Here is a 21,740-nt window from a genome sequence, read left to right as displayed (position 1 = left end):
CTGTCTCTCTCGCTCCCTCTGTCGTCTCTGTCTCTCTCGCTCCCTCTGTCGTCTCTGTCTCTCTCGCTCCCTCTGTCGTCTCTGTCTCTCTCGCGCTCCCTCTGTCGTCTCTCTCTCTCGCGCTCCCTCTGTCGTCTCTCTCTCTCGCGCTCCCTCTGTCGTCTCTCTCTCGCGCTCCCTCTGTCGTCTCTCTCTCGCGCTCCCTCTGTCGTCTCTCTCTCTCGCGCTCCCTCTGTCGTCTCTCTCTCTCGCGCTCCCTCTGTCGTCTCTCTCTCTCGCGCTCCCTCTGTCGTCTCTCTCTCTCGCGCTCCCTCTGTCATCTCTCGCGCTCCCTCTGTCGTCTCTCCCTCTGTCGTCTCTCTCTCGCGCTCCCTCTGTCGTCTCTCTCGCGCTCCCTCTGTCGTCTCTCTCGCGCTCCCTCTGTCGTCTTTCTCGCGCTCCCTCTGTCGTCTCTCTCGCGCTCCCTCTGTCGTCTTTCTCGCGCTCCCTCTGTCGTCTCTCTCGCGCTCCCTCTGTCGTCTCTCTCGCGCTCCCTCTGTCGTCTCTCTCGCGCTCCCTCTGTCGTCTCTCTCGCGCTCCCTCTGTCGTCTCTCTCGCGCTCTCTCGCGCTCCCTCTGTCGTCTCTCTCGCGCTCCCTCTGTCGGCTCTCTCGCGCTCCCTCTGTCGGCTCTCGCGCTCCCTATGTCGTGTGTCTCTCTCTCGCGCTCCCTCTGTCGTGTGTCTCTCTCTCGCGCTCCCTCTGTCGTGTGTCTCTCTCTCGCTCTCCCTCTGTCGTGTGTCTCTCTCTCGCGCTCCCTCTGTCGTGTGTCTCTCTCTCGCTCTCCCTCTGTCGTGTGTCTCTCTCTCGCGCTCCCTCTGTCGTGTCTCTCTCTCGCGCTCCCTCTGTCGTGTGTCTCTCTCTCTCGCTCCCTCTGTCGTGTGTCTCTCTCTCTCGCTCCCTCTGTCGTGTGTCTCTCTCTCTCGCTCCCTCTGTCGTGTGTCTCTCTCTCTCGCTCCCTCTGTCGTGTGTCTCTCTCTCTCGCTCCCTCTGTCGTGTGTCTCTCTCTCTCGCTCCCTCTGTCGTGTGTCTCTCTCTCTCGCTCCCTCTGTCGTGTGTCTCTCTCTCGCTCCCTCTGTCGTGTGTCTCTCTCTCTCGCTCCCTCTGTCGTGTGTCTCTCTCTCTCGCTCCCTCTGTCGTGTGTCTCTCTCTCTCGCTCCCTCTGTCGTCTCTCTCTCGCGCTCCCTCTGTCGTCTCTCTCTCTCGCGCTCCCTCTGTCGTGTCTCTCTCTCACGCTCCCTCTGTCGTCTCTCTCTCGCGCTCCCTCTGTCGTCTCTCTGTCTCGCGCTCCCTCTGTCGTCTCTCTCTCTCGCGCTCCCTCTGTCGTGTGTCTCTCTCTCGCGCTCCCTCTGTCGTGTGTCTCTCTCTTGCGCTCCCTCTGTCGTGTGTCTCTCTCTCGCGCTCCCTCTGTCGTGTGTCTCTCTCTCGCGCTCCCTCTGTCGTGTGTCTCTCTCTCGCGCTCCCTCTGTCGTGTGTCTCTCTCTCGCGCTCCCTCTGTCGTGTGTCTCTCTCTCGCGCTCCCTCTGTCGTGTGTCTCTCTCTCGCGCTCCCTCTGTCGTGTGTCTCTCTCTCGCGCTCCCTCTGTCGTGTGTCTCTCTCTCGCGCTCCCTCTGTCGTGCGTCTCTCTCTCGCTCCCTCTGTCGTGCGTCTCTCTCTCTCGCTCCCTCTGTCGTGCGTCTCTCTCTCGCGATCCCTCTGTCGTGCGTCTCTCTCTCGCGCTCCCTCTGTCGTCTCTCTGTCTCGCGCTCCCTCTGTCGTCTCTCTCTCTCGCGCTCCCTCTGTCGTGTGTCTCTCTCTCGCGCTCCCTCTGTCGTGTGTCTCTCTCTCGCGCTCCCTCTGTCGTGTGTCTCTCTCTCGCTCCCTCTGTCGTGCGTCTCTCTCTCTCGCTCCCTCTGTCGTGCGTCTCTCTCTCTCCCTCTGTCGTGCGTCTCTCTCTCGCGATCCCTCTGTCGTGCGTCTCTCTCTCGCTCCCTCTGTCGTGCGTCTCTCTCTCGCTCCCTCTATCGTGTGTCTCTCTCTCGCTCGCTCCCTCTGTCGTGTGTGTCTCTCTCTCTCGCTCCCTCTGTCGTCTCTCTCTCGCGCTCCCTCTGTCGTCTCTCTGTCTCGCGCTCCCTCTGTCGTCTCTCTGTCTCGCGCTCCCTCTGTCGTGTGTCTCTCTCTCGCGCTCCCTCTGTCGTGTGTCTCTCTCTCGCGCTCCCTCTGTCGTGTGTCTCTCTCTCGCGCTCCCTCTGTCGTGTGTCTCTCTCTCGCGCTCCCTCTGTCGTGCGTCTCTCTCTCGCTCCCTCTGTCGTGCGTCTCTCTCTCGCTCCCTCTGTCGTGCGTCTCTCTCTCGCTCCCTCTGTCGTGCGTCTCTCTCTCGCTCCCTCTGTCGTGCGTCTCTCTCTCTCGCTCCCTCTGTCGTGCGTCTCTCTCGCTCCCTCTGTCGTGCGTCTCTCTCGCTCCCTCTGTCGTGCGTCTCTCTCGCTCCCTCTGTCGTGCGTCTCTCTCTCGCGATCCCTCTGTCGTGCGTCTCTCTCTCGCTCCCTCTGTCGTGTGTCTCTCTCTCGCTCCCTCTGTCGTGTGTGTCTCTCTCTCTCGCTCCCTCTGTCGTGTGTCTCTCTCGCTCCCTCTGTCGTGTGTCTCTCTCTCTCGCTCCCTCTGTCGTGTGTCTCTCTCTCTCGCTCCCTCTGTCGTGTGTCTCTCTCTCTCTCTCCCTCTGTCGTGTGTCTCTCTCTCTCTCTCCCTCTGTCGTGTGTCTCTCTCTCTCGCTCCCTCTGTCGTGTGTCTCTCTCTCTCGCTCCCTCTGTCGTGTGTCTCTCTCTCTCGCTCCCTCTGTCGTGTGTCTCTCTCTCTCGCTCCCTCTGTCGTGTGTCTCTCTCTCTCGCTCCCTCTGTCGTGTGTCTCTCTCTCTCGCTCCCTCTGTCGTGTGTCTCTCTCTCTCGCTCCCTCTGTCGTGTGTCTCTCTCTCTCGCTCCCTCTGTCGTGTGTCTCTCTCTCTCGCTCCCTCTGTCGTGTGTCTCTCTCTCTCCCTCTGTCGTATGTCTCTCTCGCTCCCTCTGTCGTGTGTCTCTCTCGCTCCCTCTGTCGTGTGGCTCTCTCTCTCTCGCTCCCTCTGTCGTGTGGCTCTCTCTCTCGCTCCCTCTGTCGTGTGTCTCTCTCTCTCGCTCCCTCTGTCGTGTGTCTCTCGCTCCCTCTGTCGTGTCTCTCTCTCTCTCTCGCTCCCTCTGTCGTGTGTCTCTCTCACTCGCTCCCTCTGTCGTGTGTCTCTCTCTCTCGCTCCCTCTGTCGTGTGTCTCTCTCTCGCTCCCTCTGTCGTGTGTCTCTCTCTCGCTCCCTCTGTCGTGTGTCTCTCTCTCTCGCTCCCTCTGTCGTGTGTCTCTCTCTCTCGCTCCCTCTGTCGTGTGTCTCTCTCTCTCGCTCCCTCTGTCGTGTGTCTCTCTCTCTCGCTCCCTCTGTCGTGTGTCTCTCTTTCTCGCTCCCTCTGTCGTGTGTCTCTCTTTCTCGCTCCCTCTGTCGTGTGTCTCTCTTTCTCGCTCCCTCTGTCGTGTGTCTCTCTTTCTCGCTCCCTCTGTCGTGTGTCTCTCTCTCTCGCTCCCTCTGTCGTGTCTCTCTCTCGCTCCCTCTGTCGTGTCTCTCTCTCGCTCCCTCTGTCGTGTGTGTCTCTCTCTCGCTCCCTCTGTCGTGTGTCTCTCTCGCTCCTTCTGTCGTGTGTCTCTCTCGCTCCTTCTGTCGTGCGTCTCTCTCTCGCTCCCTCTGTCGTGCGTCTCTCTCGCTCCCTCTGTCGTGCGTCTCTCTCGCTCCCTCTGTCGTGTGTGTCTGTCTCTCGCTCCCTCTGTCGTGTGTGTCTGTCTCTCTCGCTCCCTCTGTCGTGTGTCTCTCTCGCTCCCTCTGTCGTGTCTCTCTCTCTCTCGCTCCCTCTGTCGTGTGTGTGCCTCTCTCTCTCGCTCCCTCTGTCGTGTGTGTGTGTGTCTCTCTCTCGCTCCCTCTGTCGTGTGTGTGTGTCTCTCTCTCTCTCGCTCCCTCTGTCGTGTGTGTCTCTCTCTCTCTCGCTCCCTCTTTCGTGTGTGTGTCTCTCTCTCGCTCCCTCTTTCGTGTGTGTGTCTCTCTCTCTCGCTCCCTCTGTCGTGTGTGTGTCTCTCGCTCCCTCTGTCGTGTGTGTCTCTCTCTCTCGCTCCCTCTGTCGTGTGTGTGTCTCTCTCTCTCTCTCTCTCTCTCCCTCTGTCGTGTGTCTCTCTCTCTCTCGCTCCCTCTGTCGTGTGTGTCTCTCTCTCTCTCTCGCTCCCTCTGTTGTGTGTGTCTCTCACTCCCTCTGTCGTGTGTCTCTCTCTCGCTACCTCTGTCGTGTGTCTCTCTCTCTCTCGCTCCCTCTGTCGTGTGTGTGTCTCTCTCTCTCGCTCCCTCTGTCGTGTGTGTGTGTGTCTCTCTCTCTCTCTTGCTCCCTCTGTCGTGTGTGTGTCTCTCTCTCTCTGTCGTGTGTTTGTCTCTCTCTCGCTCCCTCTGTCGTGTCTCTCTCTCGCTCCCTCTGTCGTGTGTATGTGTCTCTCTCTCTCACTCCCTCTGTCGTGTGTGTGTCTCTCTCGCTCCCTCTGTCGTGTGTGTCTCTCTCTCGCTCCCTCTGTCGTGTGTGTGTCTCTCTCGCTCCCTCTGTCGTGTGTGTGTCTCTCTCTCGCTCCCTCTGTCGTGTGTGTGTCTCTCTCTCGCTCCCTCTGTTGTGTGTGTGTGTCTCTCTCACGCTCCCTCTGTTGTGTGTGTGTCTCTCTCTCACTCCCTCTGTCGTGTGTGTGTGTCTCTCTCTCTCGCTCCCTCTGTCGTGTGTGTCTCTCTCTCTCTCGCTCGCTCTGTCGTGTGTGTGTGTCTCTCTCTCGCTCCCTCTGTCGTGTGTGTGTGTCTCTCTCTCGCTCCCTCTGTCGTGTGTGTGTCTCTCTCTCTCTCGCTCCCTCTGTCGTGTGTGTCTCTCTCTCGCTCCCTCTGTCGTGTGTGTGTGTCTCTCTTTCTCCCTCTGTCGTGTGTGTGTGTCTCTCTCTCTCACTCCCTCTGTCGTGTGTGTCTCTCTCTCGCTCCCTCTGTCGTGTGTGTGTCTCTCTCTCTCGCTCCCTCTGTCGTGTGTGTGTCTCTCTCTTGCTCCCTCTGTCGTGTGTGTGTCTCTCTCTCGCTCCCTCTGTTGTGTGTGTGTCTCTCTCTCGCTCCCTCTGTTGTGTGTGTGTCTCTCTCTCGCTCCCTCTGTCGTGTGTGGGTGTCTCTCTCTCGCTCCCTCTGTCGTGTGTGTCTTTCTCTCTCGCTCCTTCTGTCATGTGTGTCTCTCTCTCGCTCCCTCTGTCGTGTGTGTGTCTCTCTCTCTCTCGCTACCTCTATCGTGTGTCTCTCTCGCTCCCTCTGTCGTGTGTGTGTCTCTCTCTCGCTCCCTCTGTCGTGTGTGTGTGTCTCTCTCTCGCTCCCTCTGTCGTGTGTGTGTCTCTCTCTCTCTCGCTCCCTCTGTCGTGTGTGTCTCTCTCTCTCGCTCCCTCTGTCGTGTCTCTCTCTCTCTCGCTCCCTCTGTCATGTGTGTGTATCTCTCTCGCTCCCTCTGTCGTGTGTGTCCCTCTCTCACTCCCTCTGTCGTGTGTCTCTCTCGCTCCCTCTGTCGTGTGTGTGTCTCTCTCCCTCTGTCGTGTGTGTCTCTCTCTGTCACTCCCTCTGTCGTGTGTGTGTCACTCTCTCTCGCTCCCTATGTCGTGTGTGTGTGTCTCTCTCTCTCGCTCCCTCTGTCGTGTGTGTGTGTCTCTCTCGCTCCCTCTGTCGTGTGTGTCTCTCTCGCTCCCTCTGTCGTGTTTGTCTCTCTCTCTCTCGCTCCCTCTGTCGCGTGTGTGTCTCTCTCGCACCCTCTGTCGCGTGTGTGTCTCTCTCTCTCGCTCCCTCTGTCGTGTGTGTGTGTCTCTCTCACTCCCTCTGTCGTGTCTCTCTCTCTCGCTCCCTCTCTCGCGTGTGTGTGATCCCTCTCTCTCTCGCTCCCTCTGTCGTGTGTGTGTGTCTCTCTCTCGCTCCCTCTGTCGTGTGTGTGTCTCTCTCTCTCTCGCTCCCTCTGTCGTGTGTGTGTCTCTCTCGCTCCCTCTGTCGTGTGTGTGTCTCTTTCTCTCGCTCCCTCTGTCGTGTTTGTCTCTCTCTCTCTCGCTCCCTCTGTCGCGTGTGTGTCTCTCTCGCTCCCTCTGTCGTGTGTGTGTGTCTCTCTCTCGCTCCCTCTGTCGTGTGTGTGTCTCTCTCTCTCTCGCTCCCTCTGTCGTGTGTGTCTCTCTCTCTCGCTCCCTCTGTCGTGTGTGTGTCTCTCTCTCTCACTCCCTCTGTCGCGTGTGTGTCTCTCTCTCTCGCTCCCTCTGTCGTGTGTGTGTCTCTCTCACTCCCTCTGTCGTGTGTCTCTCTCTCTCGCTCCCTCTCTCGCGTGTGTGTGATCCCTCTCTCTCTCGCTCCCTCTGTCGTGTGTGTGTCTCTCTCGCTCCCTCTGTCGTGTGTGTGTCTCTTTCTCTCGCTCCCTCTGTCGTGTTTGTCTCTCTCTCTCTCGCTCCCTCTGTCGCGTGTGTGTCTCTCTCGCTCCCTCTGTCGTGTGTGTGTGTCTCTCTCTCGCTCCCTCTGTCGTGTGTGTGTCTCTCTCTCTCTCGCTCCCTCTGTCGTGTGTGTCTCTCTCTCTCGCTCCCTCTGTCGTGTGTGTGTGTCTCTCTTTCTCCCTCTGTCGTGTGTGTGTCTCTCTCTCTCACTCCCTCTGTCGTGTGTGTCTCTCTCTCGCTCCCTCTGTCGTGTGTGTGTCTCTCTCTCTCGCTCCCTCTGTCGTGTATGTGTCTCTCTCTTGCTCCCTCTGTCGTGTGTGTGTCTCTCTCTCGCTCCCTCTGTTGTGTGTGTGTCTCTCTCTCGCTCCCTCTGTTGTGTGTGTCTCTCTCTCTCGCTCCCTCTGTCGTGTGTGTGTGTGTGTCTCTCTCTCGCTCCCTCTGTCGTGTGTGTCTCTCTCTCTCGCTCCTTCTGTCATGTGTGTCTCTCTCTCGCTCCCTCTGTCGTGTGTGTGTCTCTCTCTCTCTCGCTACCTCTGTCGTGTGTCTCTCTCGCTCCCTCTCTCGTGTGTGTGTCTCTCTCTCGCTCCCTCTGTCGTGTGTGTGTGTCTCTCTCTCGCTCCCTCTGTCATGTGTGTGTGTCTCTCTCTCTCTCTCGCTCCCTCTGTCGTGTGTGTGTGTCTCTCTCTCTCGCTCCCTCTGTCGTGTCTCTCTCTCTCTCTCGCTCCCTCTGTCATGTGTGTGTGTGTCTCTCTCGCTCCCTCTGTCATGTGTGTCCCTCTCTCACTCCCTCTGTCGTGTGTCTCTCTCGCTCCCTCTGTCGTGTGTGTGTCTCTCTCCCTCTGTCGTGTGTGTCTCTCTCTGTCACTCCCTCTGTCGTGTGTGTGTCTCTCTCTCTCGCTCCCTATGTCGTGTGTGTGTGTCTCTCTCTCTCGCTCCCTCTGTCGTGTGTGTGTGTCTCTCTCGCTCCCTCTGTCGTGTGTGTCTCTCTCGCTCCCTCTGTCGTGTTTGTCTCTCTCTCTCTCGCTCCCTCTGTCGCGTGTGTGTCTCTCTCGCTCCCTCTGTCGCGTGTGTGTCTCTCTCTCTCGCTCCCTCTGTCGTGTGTGTGTCTCTCTCGCTCCCTCTGTCGTGTGTGTGTCTCTTTCTCTCACTCCCTCTGTCGTGTTTGTCTCTCTCTCTCTCGCTCCCTCTGTCGCGTGTGTGTCTCTCTCGCTCCCTCTGTCGCGTGTGTGTCTCTCTCTCTCGCTCCCTCTGTCGTGTGTGTGTGTCTCTCTCTCTCACTCCCTCTGTCGTGTGTCTCTCTCTCTCGCTCCCTCTCTCGCGTGTGTGTGATCCCTCTCTCTCTTGCTCCCTCTGTCGTGTGTGTGTGTCTCTCTCTCGCTCCCTCTGTCGTGTGTGTGTCTCGCGCTCTCATCGTCTGTCTCACAGGTGAATGTCAGACCTGGGATGACTGTCTACGATTCTCTGGATAAGGCCCTGAAAGTTCGGGGTCTCAGCCAGGAGTGCTGTGCGGTGTATCGTCTCATACAGGGGTAAGCATTTGTTTTCAGAATTGGAAGGCTGGATATATCCCTGCTGAAATAGGCTGTTTTTCCTTAGGGAAATAACAGCATGTGGGGGATATGCCAGGGTGTGCTGCAGCCAGAACAGTGACAAAACGGCTGAATGGTTTGTAGATCTAACTTACTTTGTGTCTCTGCTGAAGTCGCAAGATTCTCACAAACTGGGAAACGGACATAACGCCACTTGTGGGAGAGGAGCTGATGGTGGAAGTGTTGGCTGATGTCCCTTTGTCCATGCACAATTTTGTGAGTAATTAACAAATATTTTCTTTTTTTTTCTCTCTCTGGGGAATGGGGACATTTGAAGACAATAATACATATCACAATGAAGATACAGAAAGACAAACAATTAAAACCAGGGGGGTTAGGTACTTTTCAGATGCAATTTATTGTAAACAGACTTAATTTGCATACTTTGCATTGTCACGGTCACACCTGTCTTGGACACAGGTCAGCGACTTTACGATGTTTTTGTTTGGCACATAGTCTGGTGAGATTTATTTGATTAAGCTCTGGCTTTATTTGGGGATCTTCTACGTTGAGGGCTTTGCAGATATTTATAGTGTAATTAATTGTATATTAGAGCCACGGGATTCGCTCCCCGCCTTCCAAGGTCCCCCAAACGTAGCCACCTTATCCTTAAGAAGGGCTGTCCGTTTCTCCATCAGGAGGGTACGCCATCGTCCTTTTTTTTTTTTTGTACCTCTAATTTTGTTGGGCCGCAATACAGCATCTAGTTGCTGTCAGTGTGTGTTTAATTAGTTTAGGAACTTGTTCCTGTGTAGTAGGGTGGCAGGTTCCTGTGTATTAGGGTGGCAGGTTCCTGTGTAGTAGGGTGGCAGGTTCCTGTGTAGTAGGATGGCAGGTTCCTGTGTAGTAGGATGGCAGGTTCCTGTGTAGTAGGATGGCCGGTTCCTGTGTAGTAGGATGGCAGGTTCCTGTGTAGTAGGATGGCAGGTTCCTGTGTAGTAGGGTGGCAGGTTCCTGTGTAGTAGGATGGCAGGTTCCTGTGTAGTAGGATGGCAGGTTCCTATGTAGTAGGGTGGCAGGTTCCTGTGTAGTAGGGTGGCAGGTTCCTGTGTAGTAGGGTGGCAGGTTCCTGTGTAGTAGGATGGCAGGTTCCTATGTAGTAGGATGGCAGGTTCCTGTGTAGTAGGATGGCAGGTTCCTGTGTAGTAGGATGGCAGGTTCCTGTGTAGTAGGATGGCAGGTTCCTGTGTAGTAGGATGGCAGGTTCCTGTGTAGTAGGATGGCAGGTTCCTGTGTAGTAGGATGGCAGGTTCCTGTGTAGTAGGATGGCTACACTCTTTTTTTCCCACTGGTATCAAGTCAACAAACAATTGTGGGTATGACTTGTACCAGAAAGTGGGGTGTGATTCACGTTTAAAGTGAGTCTTCTGTAAGAACACCAAGTCCGCTCTTATTTGTTTGTAGTTGTTCACGGCTCTCCTACGTTGTTTGGGACTATTCAGACCTTTCACGTTACGTTTAATACGTTTTACATTGGTCATGGGAACTGATGTGGGGATTTGGGCCCTGTGGTGTTCTGATGATGTGTTTTCAAGAAATGCCTGATACAAGTGTATCACGTACCCTACCCGGCATGGATCCCATCCAGATGAGACCCTGTTTCTAAACCCGACATGAGCTCCTGCTTCTAAACCCGACATGAGCTCCTGCTTCTAAACCCGGCATGAGCTCCTGCTTCTAAACCCGACATGAGCTCCTGCTTCTAAACCCGACATGAGCTCCTGCTTCTAAACCCAACATGAGCTCCTGCTTCTAAACCCAACATGAGCTCCCTGTACCATTGAGAAGAGTCCGTAGTACCTATGGAACATTTCGATGAGCCCTTGTCGCTCAACCTATGTGCAAAGATGCTTCCAAGAAAAAAGCTTAAACAAAAATGTACCAACACATAAGAGGAGAATTGAACTTGCTAAGGGGTGTGGAGGTGGGATTTAGGGGGAAAACATGGGAGGTTATTCTAACCCAGGTGTGGCAATCCTTCCTTATTTAAAGTAACAGGTTAACAATTTAACGGGGGGGGGGGGCAATATCTGCTTGCTCGTCATCAAGCTATGGGGTAGCGTGCTATCATGAGTCAGAGGAAGCAAAAATAATGTTTGTTTGTTTGTTTTGGGGGGTTATCGAGGGAGCACTCTGGGCGGCTAGTTTACCTACAGTGTATTATTGCATAGCACCTGATCAGATGTAATTATTTACCTACAGTTATTAATATTGCATAGCACCTGATCAGATGTAATTATTTACCTACAGTTATTAATATTGCATAGCACCTGATCAGATGTAATTATTTACCTACAGTTATTAATATTGCATAGCACCTGATCAGATGTAATTATTTACCTACAGTTATTAATATTGCATAGCACCTGATCAGATGTAATTATTTACCTACAGTGTATTATTGCATAGCACCTGATCAGATGTAATTATTTACCTACAGTTATTATTATTGCATAGCACCTGATCAGATGTAATTATTTACCTACAGTTATTATTATTGCATAGCACCTGATCAGATGTAACTATTTACCTACAGTTATTAATATTGCATAGCACCTGATCAGATGTAATTATTTACCTACAGTGTATTATTGCATAGCACCTGATCAGATGTAATTATTTACCTACAGTGTATTATTGCATAGCACCTGATCAGATGTAATTATTTACCTACAGTGTATTATTGCATAGCACCTGATCAGATGTAATTATTTACCTACAGTTATTATTATTGCATAGCACCTGATCAGATGTAATTATTTACCTACAGTGTATTATTGCATAGCACCTGATCAGATGTAATTATTTACCTACAGTGTATTATTGCATAGCACCTGATCAGATGTAATTATTTACCTACAGTTATTAATATTGCATAGCACCTGATCAGATGTAACTATTTACCTACAGTTATTAATATTGCATAGCACCTGATCAGATGTAACTATTTACCTACAGTTATTAATATTGCATAGCACCTGATCAGATGTAGGGTCAATAACTTGGTGCCATAGCAGCCACACGCTGCCCCTCTCATCCACGTGTCACTTTTTATACACTTTATACTACAAAACATTAAATCTTACATTGAAGTGGGAGGGTTCTCAGACCTTATTACACACCCCATGTGACAGCATAAACTGATTCCGGAATACCGCTTAGTGGCATTCTCCGGCCCCTATTCCATACATCATGAGTCCAGCATTATAAATGTACATTTTATAGCTGTGTTGTAACTTTCTTTTTTGTGCTTTAACACAAGGGTGCAAAAACTGGGGGGACGTGGGCGGTTGCAGAGGCCCTGCGCTCTTCCCCAAGGCATTAAAATTAAATGCCGGGGGATCACGTGAAGCCTCTGGAACGTCAAATGACCAAGATTCAGCCGGCGTCTGGAAGCATCTCCATGGCAACACCGTGCCAAATGACGCCGCCGGGCTATGTGGCGTGACGTCACGCGCCCGTTGCCATTGACGCCGTGGGTCACGTGATGTTACATGACCCCGCGCATCATTTGATGTCACACTGAGCGAAGGGGGGCGCGAGCACCGGGAAACACAAGGCAGGGGGGCGCAGGAGCAAAAGTTTGCGCACCCCCTACTTTAACGCCTTTATTCTAACCAACATGTAAATGACTTAAATCTAACGAACATCTAGACTTATAAACTTCTAGAAGCTGAGTAACTCCGTAATACAGTAATGTATCACGGTGGTATAAACCTGGTATAGGTAATGACGGCACGGGTCGCACTACCTGAACCAGTCCCAATTCAACCTAACAATGTTTGAGAAGTAATCCGGTCAGGACCTCGCACCCGTCTGGCTGTTCCGATCCCAATGCAGGTGGACAATCTGAGGGCCTGCCTACGGAAGTCTCCGGCAGCCATATCTGATGTTGCGTGCGGCATTATTTCTACCTATTTTAGATGTACATCTTTAGGATCTTTATTTCGAAGTTTTGTTTGGACTTTTAGAAGGCACCTTACTCCAGAATGGTCTCTGTTCGTTTGGTGAGCTGGGCCTCGTTGCAGTGTTGGTTGGGTCCATTTGTATGTCTAAGCCCCATTTTTTCAGCAAGGCGTCTCCTTTGGCCGGATGTTTAATGGATGTTTGTGTTCCTTTGTATAAGATAATCAGTCTAAATGGGAATCCCCATTTATATTTGATCTCTTGTTTTCGTAGTTGTTCTGTTACTTTTCATAGATCTCTACGTCTGCGTAATGTTCTTGGGGAAATATCTGTGTAAATCTGAATGCGTGAGCCCTCAAATTCGATGAATGGATGGTTCCTCGCAGCCGCCATTATGATGTCCTTTCACTGGAAGTAGTGCATCCTGGTAATTATATCCCTCTGGCTTTCTGGCATCGTGGATCTTGCTCTCAGGGCCCTATGCGCTGTATCCAGTTCACAGCGGGGTCTATCCAGGTCCTGAGCCAAGGACTGACACAGTCTTAGTATGTATGATTCTATATTGGGGGTAGATTCTGGGGCTCTCCTCACCCTAATATTGTTCATCCTTGAGCGATTTTCAACATCTTCCTGATTTTCTGTTAATTCTTCCATGCCCTCTTTGAGGGCCTTTCTCTCCTAATCTGCCATTTCCTGAGCTTCTAGGATCTCATCGACTTTTGTCTCGATTGTATCTGTTCTTTCCCACAGTTGATGTCTTGGTGGATTCCTCTGAGGCTGACTTCCAGTTCTGTATGATAAAGGCCTTTAATGTTATTAAATAGGTATTTAATGTCTTGCTTAGTGTGCAGAAGGCAGGGGGACGTGGTCTCTGTGTCCGATTCTATGTCGGCGCCCTGGGAATCCCTCTGCTCCATCACGTTCATGGAGTTTTCCTGCCACTTGAAGAATTCTTTGAGTTCTTGCAAGGAGGCAGCTGTTTTGCCCTTGGTAGGGTGGCATGGTCGACTGTCTTCTGTGTTCCCCTACATTATTAAAGAGGTCAGCACGTTAATTGGATCCATTAGGAGATTAAAGTTGTTATTTTTCCCCGAACTCATGTGGAGCTAGGCTATGCGACGCCATCTTGTTCATTGCTGCACACGCGCCCCTCACGTGAGGTATAACTTAAGTTGATCTAGCTCCCCTCTCTTACGAGGTATTACATTCACATATCCTTCTGGTTGTATCACATGTCTGCATAACTATTGTTGTATTCGTGGTTCTTCTCTTTGTTTTGGGATTGTATGTCTTTTTGTATTTGTTCTATTTAATACAGGTTAAGGGTTTTCCTTGTGACTAGTATTTTTTTGGCTCATCAGAGTCCCCAACTTATCCAAGGCAGCACGACAGGTGCAAGCACAGGACCCTCCTCTTTATGTATTGAGGTGAGGGTATGGTTTGTTCTGGTATGTAATCAGGATACTGTGTAGTCCAGCTCCACTGGTTTCTTAAATGTCTGAGACAGCCAGATGTTGTGGCTTATTGCGCTGTATGACCTCCCAGTAAAAGTTTATTTATTATTAATTATTCAAATTTAATTTGTTTGTAAGGGGGGATTTGCTGCTGTACGGTGTTCTGTGGTGTTTTATATCCACCCTGAATTTCCTTCCTGATCGGGGGATTCCTGCCCCCCATCCCCCATTCGCCTAACTCTGCCAGGTACTTGTCTGGCCTTTTATTGGAGACTCCTCACAGCTCCGGGAAGCTGCATGGTCCCAGCGGCCATCTTGAAATGATTCTTTGTGCAGGCCTGTTTATGTGCAAGACCCAGGGCGCGCTTTGGGGGATGATCCGGCGCCCCCCTGCTCTTCGCGGTGAGTCTCACGGAGCCTCTGGAACCCCTAACCTGCTCACTGCGCCTCCGCTCCACACCTCGTAGTAGCGTTGGTTCCGATGTCGCTCTGGCCATGGGACCCGCGTATCTGACCTCGCCACTGGTTTCTTTTTTCTCTCTCTTTTTTTTTTCAATATTGGGTAATTATACTGTGGGGGGAGAAAGCAGGGGGCTCAAAACTGCGGCGACCACGGGACCACTGTGTCTCCGTCTCACCTCGTGGCCGCCCCAGCATTTTCCAGGGGAAGGATGCACAAAGCACTCGGCAACGTACTGCACTCTCCGTCTGTGGGGATCAGCAACACACTTCTCCCCACCCGGACAGCAAACCCTTCTGTTAGTTCTGGTAGGTACAGGGTTGGAGGGGTGGAAAAACTGCCCCAAATTTTATTAGGGCCTCCTTGTCCTTTGTTCAGTACGCGGCCCCAGCAATGAGGCCAAAAAAAAGATCTTTTGGTGTTTTAGCTACGTTTTAGTCCGATTTCACCCTTTTTTGGATTTGAATGATGCTTGCTGTGTCAGCTTGGATTATTTGTAATTTATATTATAGATTGAGTGATTGTACACCTGGATGGCTTAAGATTGTTGTTTTCTTATGTGGGAGCTCCAGATCAACACAGCCATCTTGGTTCGGATTCAGGCCATGCCCCCTATTTCTGCTTTTTGTTTGTTTATACCTGTTGCAGGGTACATGCAACCACACGCGGGTTCTCTTGATAAGGCTTCTTTATTGAGCCTTCAAAACATACTGCACCGACACACTTTATTCGAGCAAATACCCGGTATGTACCTGGCAGATACCTGGAATGCGCCGCTCCTCACCTCTGACAAGCCCCGTTGCATTTGCCTTCCCAGCCTGGGTTCATGCCTGGCTGATGGGCGGCTGATCTGTTAAATGATAATGATTAGGATTTAATAGGCTGCAATGCTTCGCGTGTCTTCCAGATGGCATAAATTCATGAATTGTAATGCAGTATATATATATGTACTGTGCAGTATTGCAGCCAGCGGGAATAAAATGCTTCAATCCCTGCCTGGAAAATAACTCAATGCACTCGGGCAGAAAATAGTCACAAACCTCAATACACCCGGGTATACCCGAATTCGAGGAACTAGCCGAGCTCGAATAAAGTGTGTCGCCAGTGTACAGCACACAAAACAAAATAGCTTCTCTTCAGCATACAAAAACAAAATAGCTTCTCTTTAGCATAGAAACCAAGGCAGCTTCTCTTCAGCATGCAGGACACAGACAGTTCATCACACATGTACTTTGAAAAACAGACCTTATAGCAGTAGTCTCTTCAGTATTTCAGTCCTGTCTCCTGACCAGCTAGCCTGCATGTGTGCATAGCCTGGGGGTTTTAAAACACACCTTGATTATGCAGCTGGGGTCAGACTAATTAAGCAGCCCTTCTCAACTGAAACTTAACCTCGTCACTGCTGCACTGCAAGCCTAAACGTAGGTTTGCCAGGTATATGGCTGGTGACGTTCATTCACCCTGTCACATTCCTCCCCTGTTAGTATGCGGCTGTGGCCACGCATGGCTGAAACCCGATACTCCACCCCTTCTCTAGAAAAGAAGTCAGCATTTGCATTTTCTTTTCCAGGCCTGTGCTGAATCTCAAAAGAGAAGGGTTGGAGGGCCATATACCACCTGGTCAATCTAGCATTGGAGTCCTTCATACTATTTAACCACTTCAATGGAGCATGGTCCGTCACCAGAGTAAAATGGACTCCTGCCAGGTAATGCCTCGATTGCCCACTTTACTGCGAGGCACTCCTTCTCAATCAGTGAGTAGTTTTTTTCCCTCGGGAACAATTTCCTACTCAGAAAAAAGATCGGATGTTCCACTCCCTCAAACTGTTGTGACAACACTGCCCCTAGCCCTATCTCTGATGCATCGGTTTGCACTACAAAAGGGCTGTTGAAGTCTGGGTTTCTAAGGACGGGACCCTCTGATAGACACCTTTTTATGTCCTCAAAGGCTCTCTGACACTCCCTTGACCATACCACTTGTGTAGGGGCACACTTTTTTGTGAGGTCCGTTAATGGGGCTGCAACTTCCGAGTAGTTGGGGATGAACCGCCAATAGTAAACCCAGCAGAGAGCGTACCTGCGTTTTTTGTTTGGGGGGTCGGAACTTCTTTCAGGGCAATTACCTTGTCGGCTAGTGGCCTTACTTTTCCACCTCCCACTGCATACCCTAAGTATTTGGTTTCCGCCTTGCCTAAGTCACATTTCTTAGGGTTGGCTGTGAGCCCTGCCTCTCTTAGAGATTTGAGGACTAATTTCAGCCTATTTAGATGGGCCCGCCAGTGTTTACTATAAATGACAATGTCATCTAGGTAGGCTGCGGCATAAGCCCTATGGGGTCTCAGCACTTTATCCATGAGTCTCTGAAATGTGGTTGGGGCTCCATGCAGTCCAAATGGCATTGTCACAAACTGGAATAAACCCATGGGAGTGGCAAAGGCTGTTTTGCACATGGACTTTTCCTCTAAAGGTATTTGCCAGTATCCTTTTGTTAAGTTCAGCGTGGATATATATTCCGCGTTACCAAGGGCGTCAATTAACTCGTCCACCCTTGGCATCGGATATGCGTCAAACTTGGATACCGCATTGACCTTTCGGAGGTCCACACAAAATGTTACCTTCCCATCGGGTTTAGGGACCGTAACTATTGGACTACACCACTCACTGCATGATTCCTTAATCATTCCTAAGTGTAACATTTCTTGTACCTCCTTCTCTACCAGGGCCCTACGACTTTCAGGCAACCTATAAGGACAGTAACGTACTTTTACCCCAGGTGCTGTCTCGATCACATGTGAAATTAAATTAGTTTTCCCTGGAAAATCAGAAAAAACATCATGGAATTGTGTAATTATCTCTAACAAGTCCCCTTTTTGTTCAGAGGACAACTGTCTACCCATTGGGATTTTATCGTCAGCTACGATGTTCTCCCGTGGGGGCTGAGGACCCAAGTCCGTTTCCTCCTCCACCGGGTGGATGAATAGAGACCGCTGCATCTTCCAGGGTTTCAGCAAGTTCACATGGTAAATTTGTTTACCCTTCCTGGACCCTGGTTGAGCGATCTCGTAATCCACATCACCCGTGCGGCGGAGTACTTCGAATGGGCCCTGCCATTTGGCTAGGAGTTTGCTCTCACAACTGGGCAACAACAACATCACCTGGTCTCCCGGGTGAAACACTCTCATGCGAGCATTTTGGTTGTAATGTCTCTCCTGACTGTCCTGGGCTGATCTAAGATTCTCCCAGGCAAAATGCCCGACCACATCTAGGCGCTTCCTAAGGTCCAATACATATTGCAGGGTATTCTGAGAAGGGGACCGCTGTTCCTCCCAGGACTCCTTTAGGAGGTCTAGGATACCCCGGGGTTTGTGGCCATACAGCAGTTTAAATGGAGAGAATCCTGTGGAGGCCTGGGGAACTTCCCGCACTGCAAACAGCAGAAAAGGGAGAAGTTCATCCCAGGCTCTCTTTTCTGAATCTACAAATTTCCTCCGCATTCTTTTTAGAGTTCGGTTAAATCTTTCCACCAATCTGTCAGTGTGTGGATGGTAGACCGATGTCCGAACAGACTTGACCTCTAGTAATTTTAAGACATCCTGCATCAGTTTAGCCATAAAATTTGTACCTTGGTCTGTCAACATAACCTGGGGAAGTCCAACCCGTGAGAACAGCTCCTACAACTTGTTGGCTACTTGCTTCGCCGTTGCTGTTCTCAGGGGGAACGCCTCAGGATATCTTGTTGCATAGTCAACTATTACAAGAATAAACCTGTGTCCTTTCGCAGAAGATTCTAGAGGTCCTACCAAGTCTACCCCAATCCTCTCAAAGGGAACTGACACCAAGGGTAGCGGAACCAAAGGGGCTGGTTTTTGTCCCTTCGGACTAGTTAGCTGGTACTCCAGACATGCCGCACATAACTTAGCAATATCACTATGCATCCCTGGCCAATAAAATCGGGACGAAATACGGTCCAATGTTTTATCCCTGCCCAGGTGACCACCCCAAGGGACAATATGGGCTAGAGTGAACACAGATTTAATAAATGCCTTGGGAACCAATATCTGTCTGGTGACCTCCCCTGTTTGTGTCTGCCTATTCACCCTATACAGGATACCATTTGATAATTCAAAATGGGGGACTACTATCACCCCCTGTGCATTCAATATCTGTTCATCAATTTTTGCTACCTTATCATACTGTCTAGCAAGGACTGGGTCTTCCCTTTGCCACTGGCGAAAATCAGGTCTGGTAAATCTCCAGGGCCCATATCCCTCTCCCTCTGGCCATCCCCAGCCATCACTTGTGACTTCTGGCTACTAGAATGGTCACCTTGAAACCCAGATTTCTGCAACCAGTCCTGTTTGTCAGAGCGTCTTTGCTTCCGAGTCTTTGGAACCCGGTTTCTACTGGGAGAAAGGTCTGCCGAGAAGGGGAACAGTTTGCCAGGGTTCTCCTGAGCCATAGAATAAGGCTCCTCGTGAGAGACTGGAGCCATTAGGTCCGAAAAGAAAGGCCAGTCCCGGCCGAGCACAACGGGGCCAGGGAGCCAAGGAGCAACTCATACTTCGAGGTAGGCCTCCTGACCTTTTACCTGTAGCCGGATTTTGTCCGTCGGATACCGTTTTACATCGCTGTGTATACATTCTATACTCCATGGAGAGTCAAAACAGCATACGTTAGGCGGTAACAGTTCCTGGAAGACCAGAGTTTTCCCAGAGCCCGAATCTACAAGGACCTGGACGGTTTTTCCCCCAACCTGGGCTGGAAGTAGCCAGGGCTTGTAATTTTCTACAGTGAAGGCCGAGGCGACGGTCATGCTGAAGGAACAATCCATCTGTGGACAGTCCACATGCCAATGGCCTTGTTCTCCGCAGGCGGAACATGGAGAGGGTTCCCTCGCAGGAGGGGGCCGTGGATAGCGCTCCGCTGGACTGGATACTGGAGACCAGGCATCTGGTGGGTCCTGTGGGCGACGTCCTCGGAAGTTCCTCTCATTTGGCGACAAGCCGACATCAGGAAGGGGATGAGGGTCTAGGCGGTGCCCGGCGTTTTGACTTCTTCCTTGTTGGAAGGACTGCTCCTTTCATAGCACATGGCGGTTGCGCATGGAGGGGCCGTTGTTTCCCCGTTGTTCCAATCTCCCTCTTTGGGTCTCGCAAGTGCTGGTGAAGTTGGATCCGTCGGGTCCAGGGCACTCGCCTGATCCTCGGCCCCAAGGAAGTTCTCAACGAGTCGGATCGCCAAAGCTAGGGTTTCAGCAGCATGGAGTTTTACCTACAAGCGTGCGGAAGGGGGTATTATCTGTAGGAATTGTTCCAAAACCACTTGCTCAAGAATTGCCTCCTTAGTGCACTCCTCGGGTTGTATCCAGTGAGTTCACAAGTCCAATAACCGCTGAGCGAGGACCCGGGGTCTCATCTTAGCGGTGTACTTCAGGTTCCGGAACTGCTGCCGGTAGGTCTCTGGGGTCAGACCTAAGCGATCCAGTATGGCGGCTTTTACCTGTTGGTAGTCCATTGCCTGATCTGCTGGGAGGCCCTGATATGAGGACTGGGTTTCTCCTATGAGGAGCGGGGCCAAAGCAAGTTGCCCAGCGATCTGCAGCCCTGAGTTTCGGTAACCCTTTCAAATGTTAGTAGGAAAGCCTCTGGATCCTTGTTCGGAGCCATTTTCCTCAGGAGGACCGGGGGTTTGTTCGCAAGTTCTGGACTGGCAGACCCCTGGAATTGGGTCAGCAGCTTGGCCATCCGCTCATCCTGTGCTGCCTGCTGCTGGGTTAGGAGCTGGGTTTGCTGCTGCAATAGTAGTTGGGCCTGCTCCTGCATTAACAGTCCCTGCTGTTTGGTCTGCTCCTGCATTAACAGTCCCTGCTGTCTGGTCTGCTCGCACAGAAACTCTTTTAAAAATTCTTCCATTTTTCTCATTTTTGTGTGTGAGTGTGGCCCTTCAACTGCAGGGGCCTCTCAAAATCCCGGCACTTCTGACACCATATGTTGCAGGGTACATGCAACCACACACGCGGGTTCTCTTGATAAGGCTTATTTATTGAGCCTTAAAAATATACAGCACACAAAAACAAAATAGCTTCTCTTCAGCAGACAAAAACAAAATAGCTTCTCTTTAGCATAGAAACCAAGGCAGCTTCTCTTCAGCATGCAGGACACAGACAGTTCATACACATGTACTTTGAAAAACAGACCTTATAGCAGTAATCTCTTCAGTATTTCAGTCCTGTCTCCTGACCAGCTAGCCTGCATGTGTGTACAGCCTGGGGGTTTTAAAACACACCTTGATTATGCAGGTGGGGTCAGACTAATTAAGCAGCCCTTCTCAACTGAAACGTAACCTTGTCACTGCTGCACTGCAACCCTAAACATAGGTTTGCCAGGTATATGGCTGGTGACGTTCATTCACCCTGTCACAATACCCTACCTTTCTTTTTAAATTTGTATTTCTATCTTTCCTTGTCGTAGGTCAGAAAGACATATTTCAACCTTGCATTCTGTGACTTCTGCCTCAAATTTTTGTTCCACGGCTTCCGCTGTCAGACCTGTGGGTACAAATTCCACCAGCACTGCAGTAGTAAAGTGCCCACAGCCTGTGTTGACATGGCCAAGCTTCACAAGCCCTCGTAAGTGACCATCGCAGTAACAAAGGGGATTTAATTTCTCTCCTTTTTTTTTTTTTTTCCTTTTGCCGCTCTATCGCTGCCAAATTTAAATGAAAAAGTTTTCTTTCATGTCCCATGGCAGCGAGGCACTAGCTCCTCCCTCTAGGTAGGACAGTAGGCTGAATTTGGAGGGGATATATCTCTATCATTGAGACTTCCTTCCTCTCCTCCAGGTTATTGTTTTTCTGTACTACCTAGGATGGAAGGTGTTTAAATGTAGATATTTTTTATTTATTTGAGGCTTCATCTGGAATGCTATAGCTTGTATTATTTTTGCTCTAGCACCACGCATGATGGTTGTTGTTGGCCATATGCCCACATGTGAAGGCCAGGTTCGTTTCCCATCACTGCAAATCAAACGTAGTGATTTGTTACCATAGGGGTTTTTCTTACCCATTTGAGCCCATGGTAGTTCCTATTCTCGAATGCCCCAATAGCACTGTGGGGCACAGTTCCGACCAGACCTCCATCGGGCACCGTATCAGGATCAGTATGGCAGCGAACATGTCCGCTCCCTGCCTACCTGTACCATAAGAGCCTGGAGTAGGTCAACAATCAAACCAGAAATGCATAGGCATCACTTTCGGATTTGCCATCAACTAGAATGTAAACCAGAAATAGGGATTTTTTATGCCAAAATACAGCAGCACAACTTAAGGAAGACCCTGAAGGAAATTCCAGTCCAGGTAAGTAGTTGTATCCACAAAAATACGTAGCATAGTGCACAGCAACAGAGAGACAGGTCTTGGAAAATGAAAATTACTTTATTGGAGAGCACCGTTCACTTCTCCTTAGCACCCTTTTGCGCATGCGCGATTTGGGGAATCCCCAATGCGTAGCAGTGTGGGAGGTGATGTCACCTGGCACTGGCACGAAACTCGGCATCAGCTGTAGTTTAAATAGATTGTGTTTTTTTTTATAGTTCGGGACTCCTTGATAAAGTGCGGTTACGCACCAAACGCGTATGAGTGTTGCACCCTCCGTTTTTTTAAATGCAGCTCCAATAAAGTACTTTTCATTTTCCAAGACCTGTCTCTCTGTTGCTGTGCACTACGCTACGTATTTTTGTGTGATGTCTCTGGATCTTGGACACGGCTGCACGCTGGAGGAAACTACAGGGGACATATAGTGAG

General features: G+C 50.9%; 1 protein-coding gene across 2 annotated transcripts in view; it reads left to right on the top strand.

Annotated features, from left to right (window-relative positions):
* The window catches only part of ARAF (A-Raf proto-oncogene, serine/threonine kinase), a 92,845-nt gene that overhangs the window by 1,372 nt on the left and 69,733 nt on the right, over positions 1-21,740 (top strand). The window contains exons 2-4 of one of the 2 annotated variants that reach the window (XM_075582454.1): positions 7,957-8,060; positions 8,234-8,336; positions 20,411-20,568. In XM_075582454.1, the coding sequence (XP_075438569.1) occupies positions 7,957-8,060; positions 8,234-8,336; positions 20,411-20,568 (365 nt within the window). The remainder of the gene's footprint in view (positions 1-7,956; positions 8,061-8,233; positions 8,337-20,410; positions 20,569-21,740) is intronic. The other variant, XM_075582455.1, reaches the window with a different exon arrangement.

This window comes from Ascaphus truei, unplaced genomic scaffold (assembly GCF_040206685.1).
Source record: "Ascaphus truei isolate aAscTru1 unplaced genomic scaffold, aAscTru1.hap1 HAP1_SCAFFOLD_236, whole genome shotgun sequence".
Taxonomy (NCBI): domain Eukaryota; kingdom Metazoa; phylum Chordata; class Amphibia; order Anura; family Ascaphidae; genus Ascaphus; species Ascaphus truei.
The sequence above is the reverse complement of the archived record's forward strand: the minus strand, read 5'-3'. Positions and strand labels throughout refer to the sequence as shown.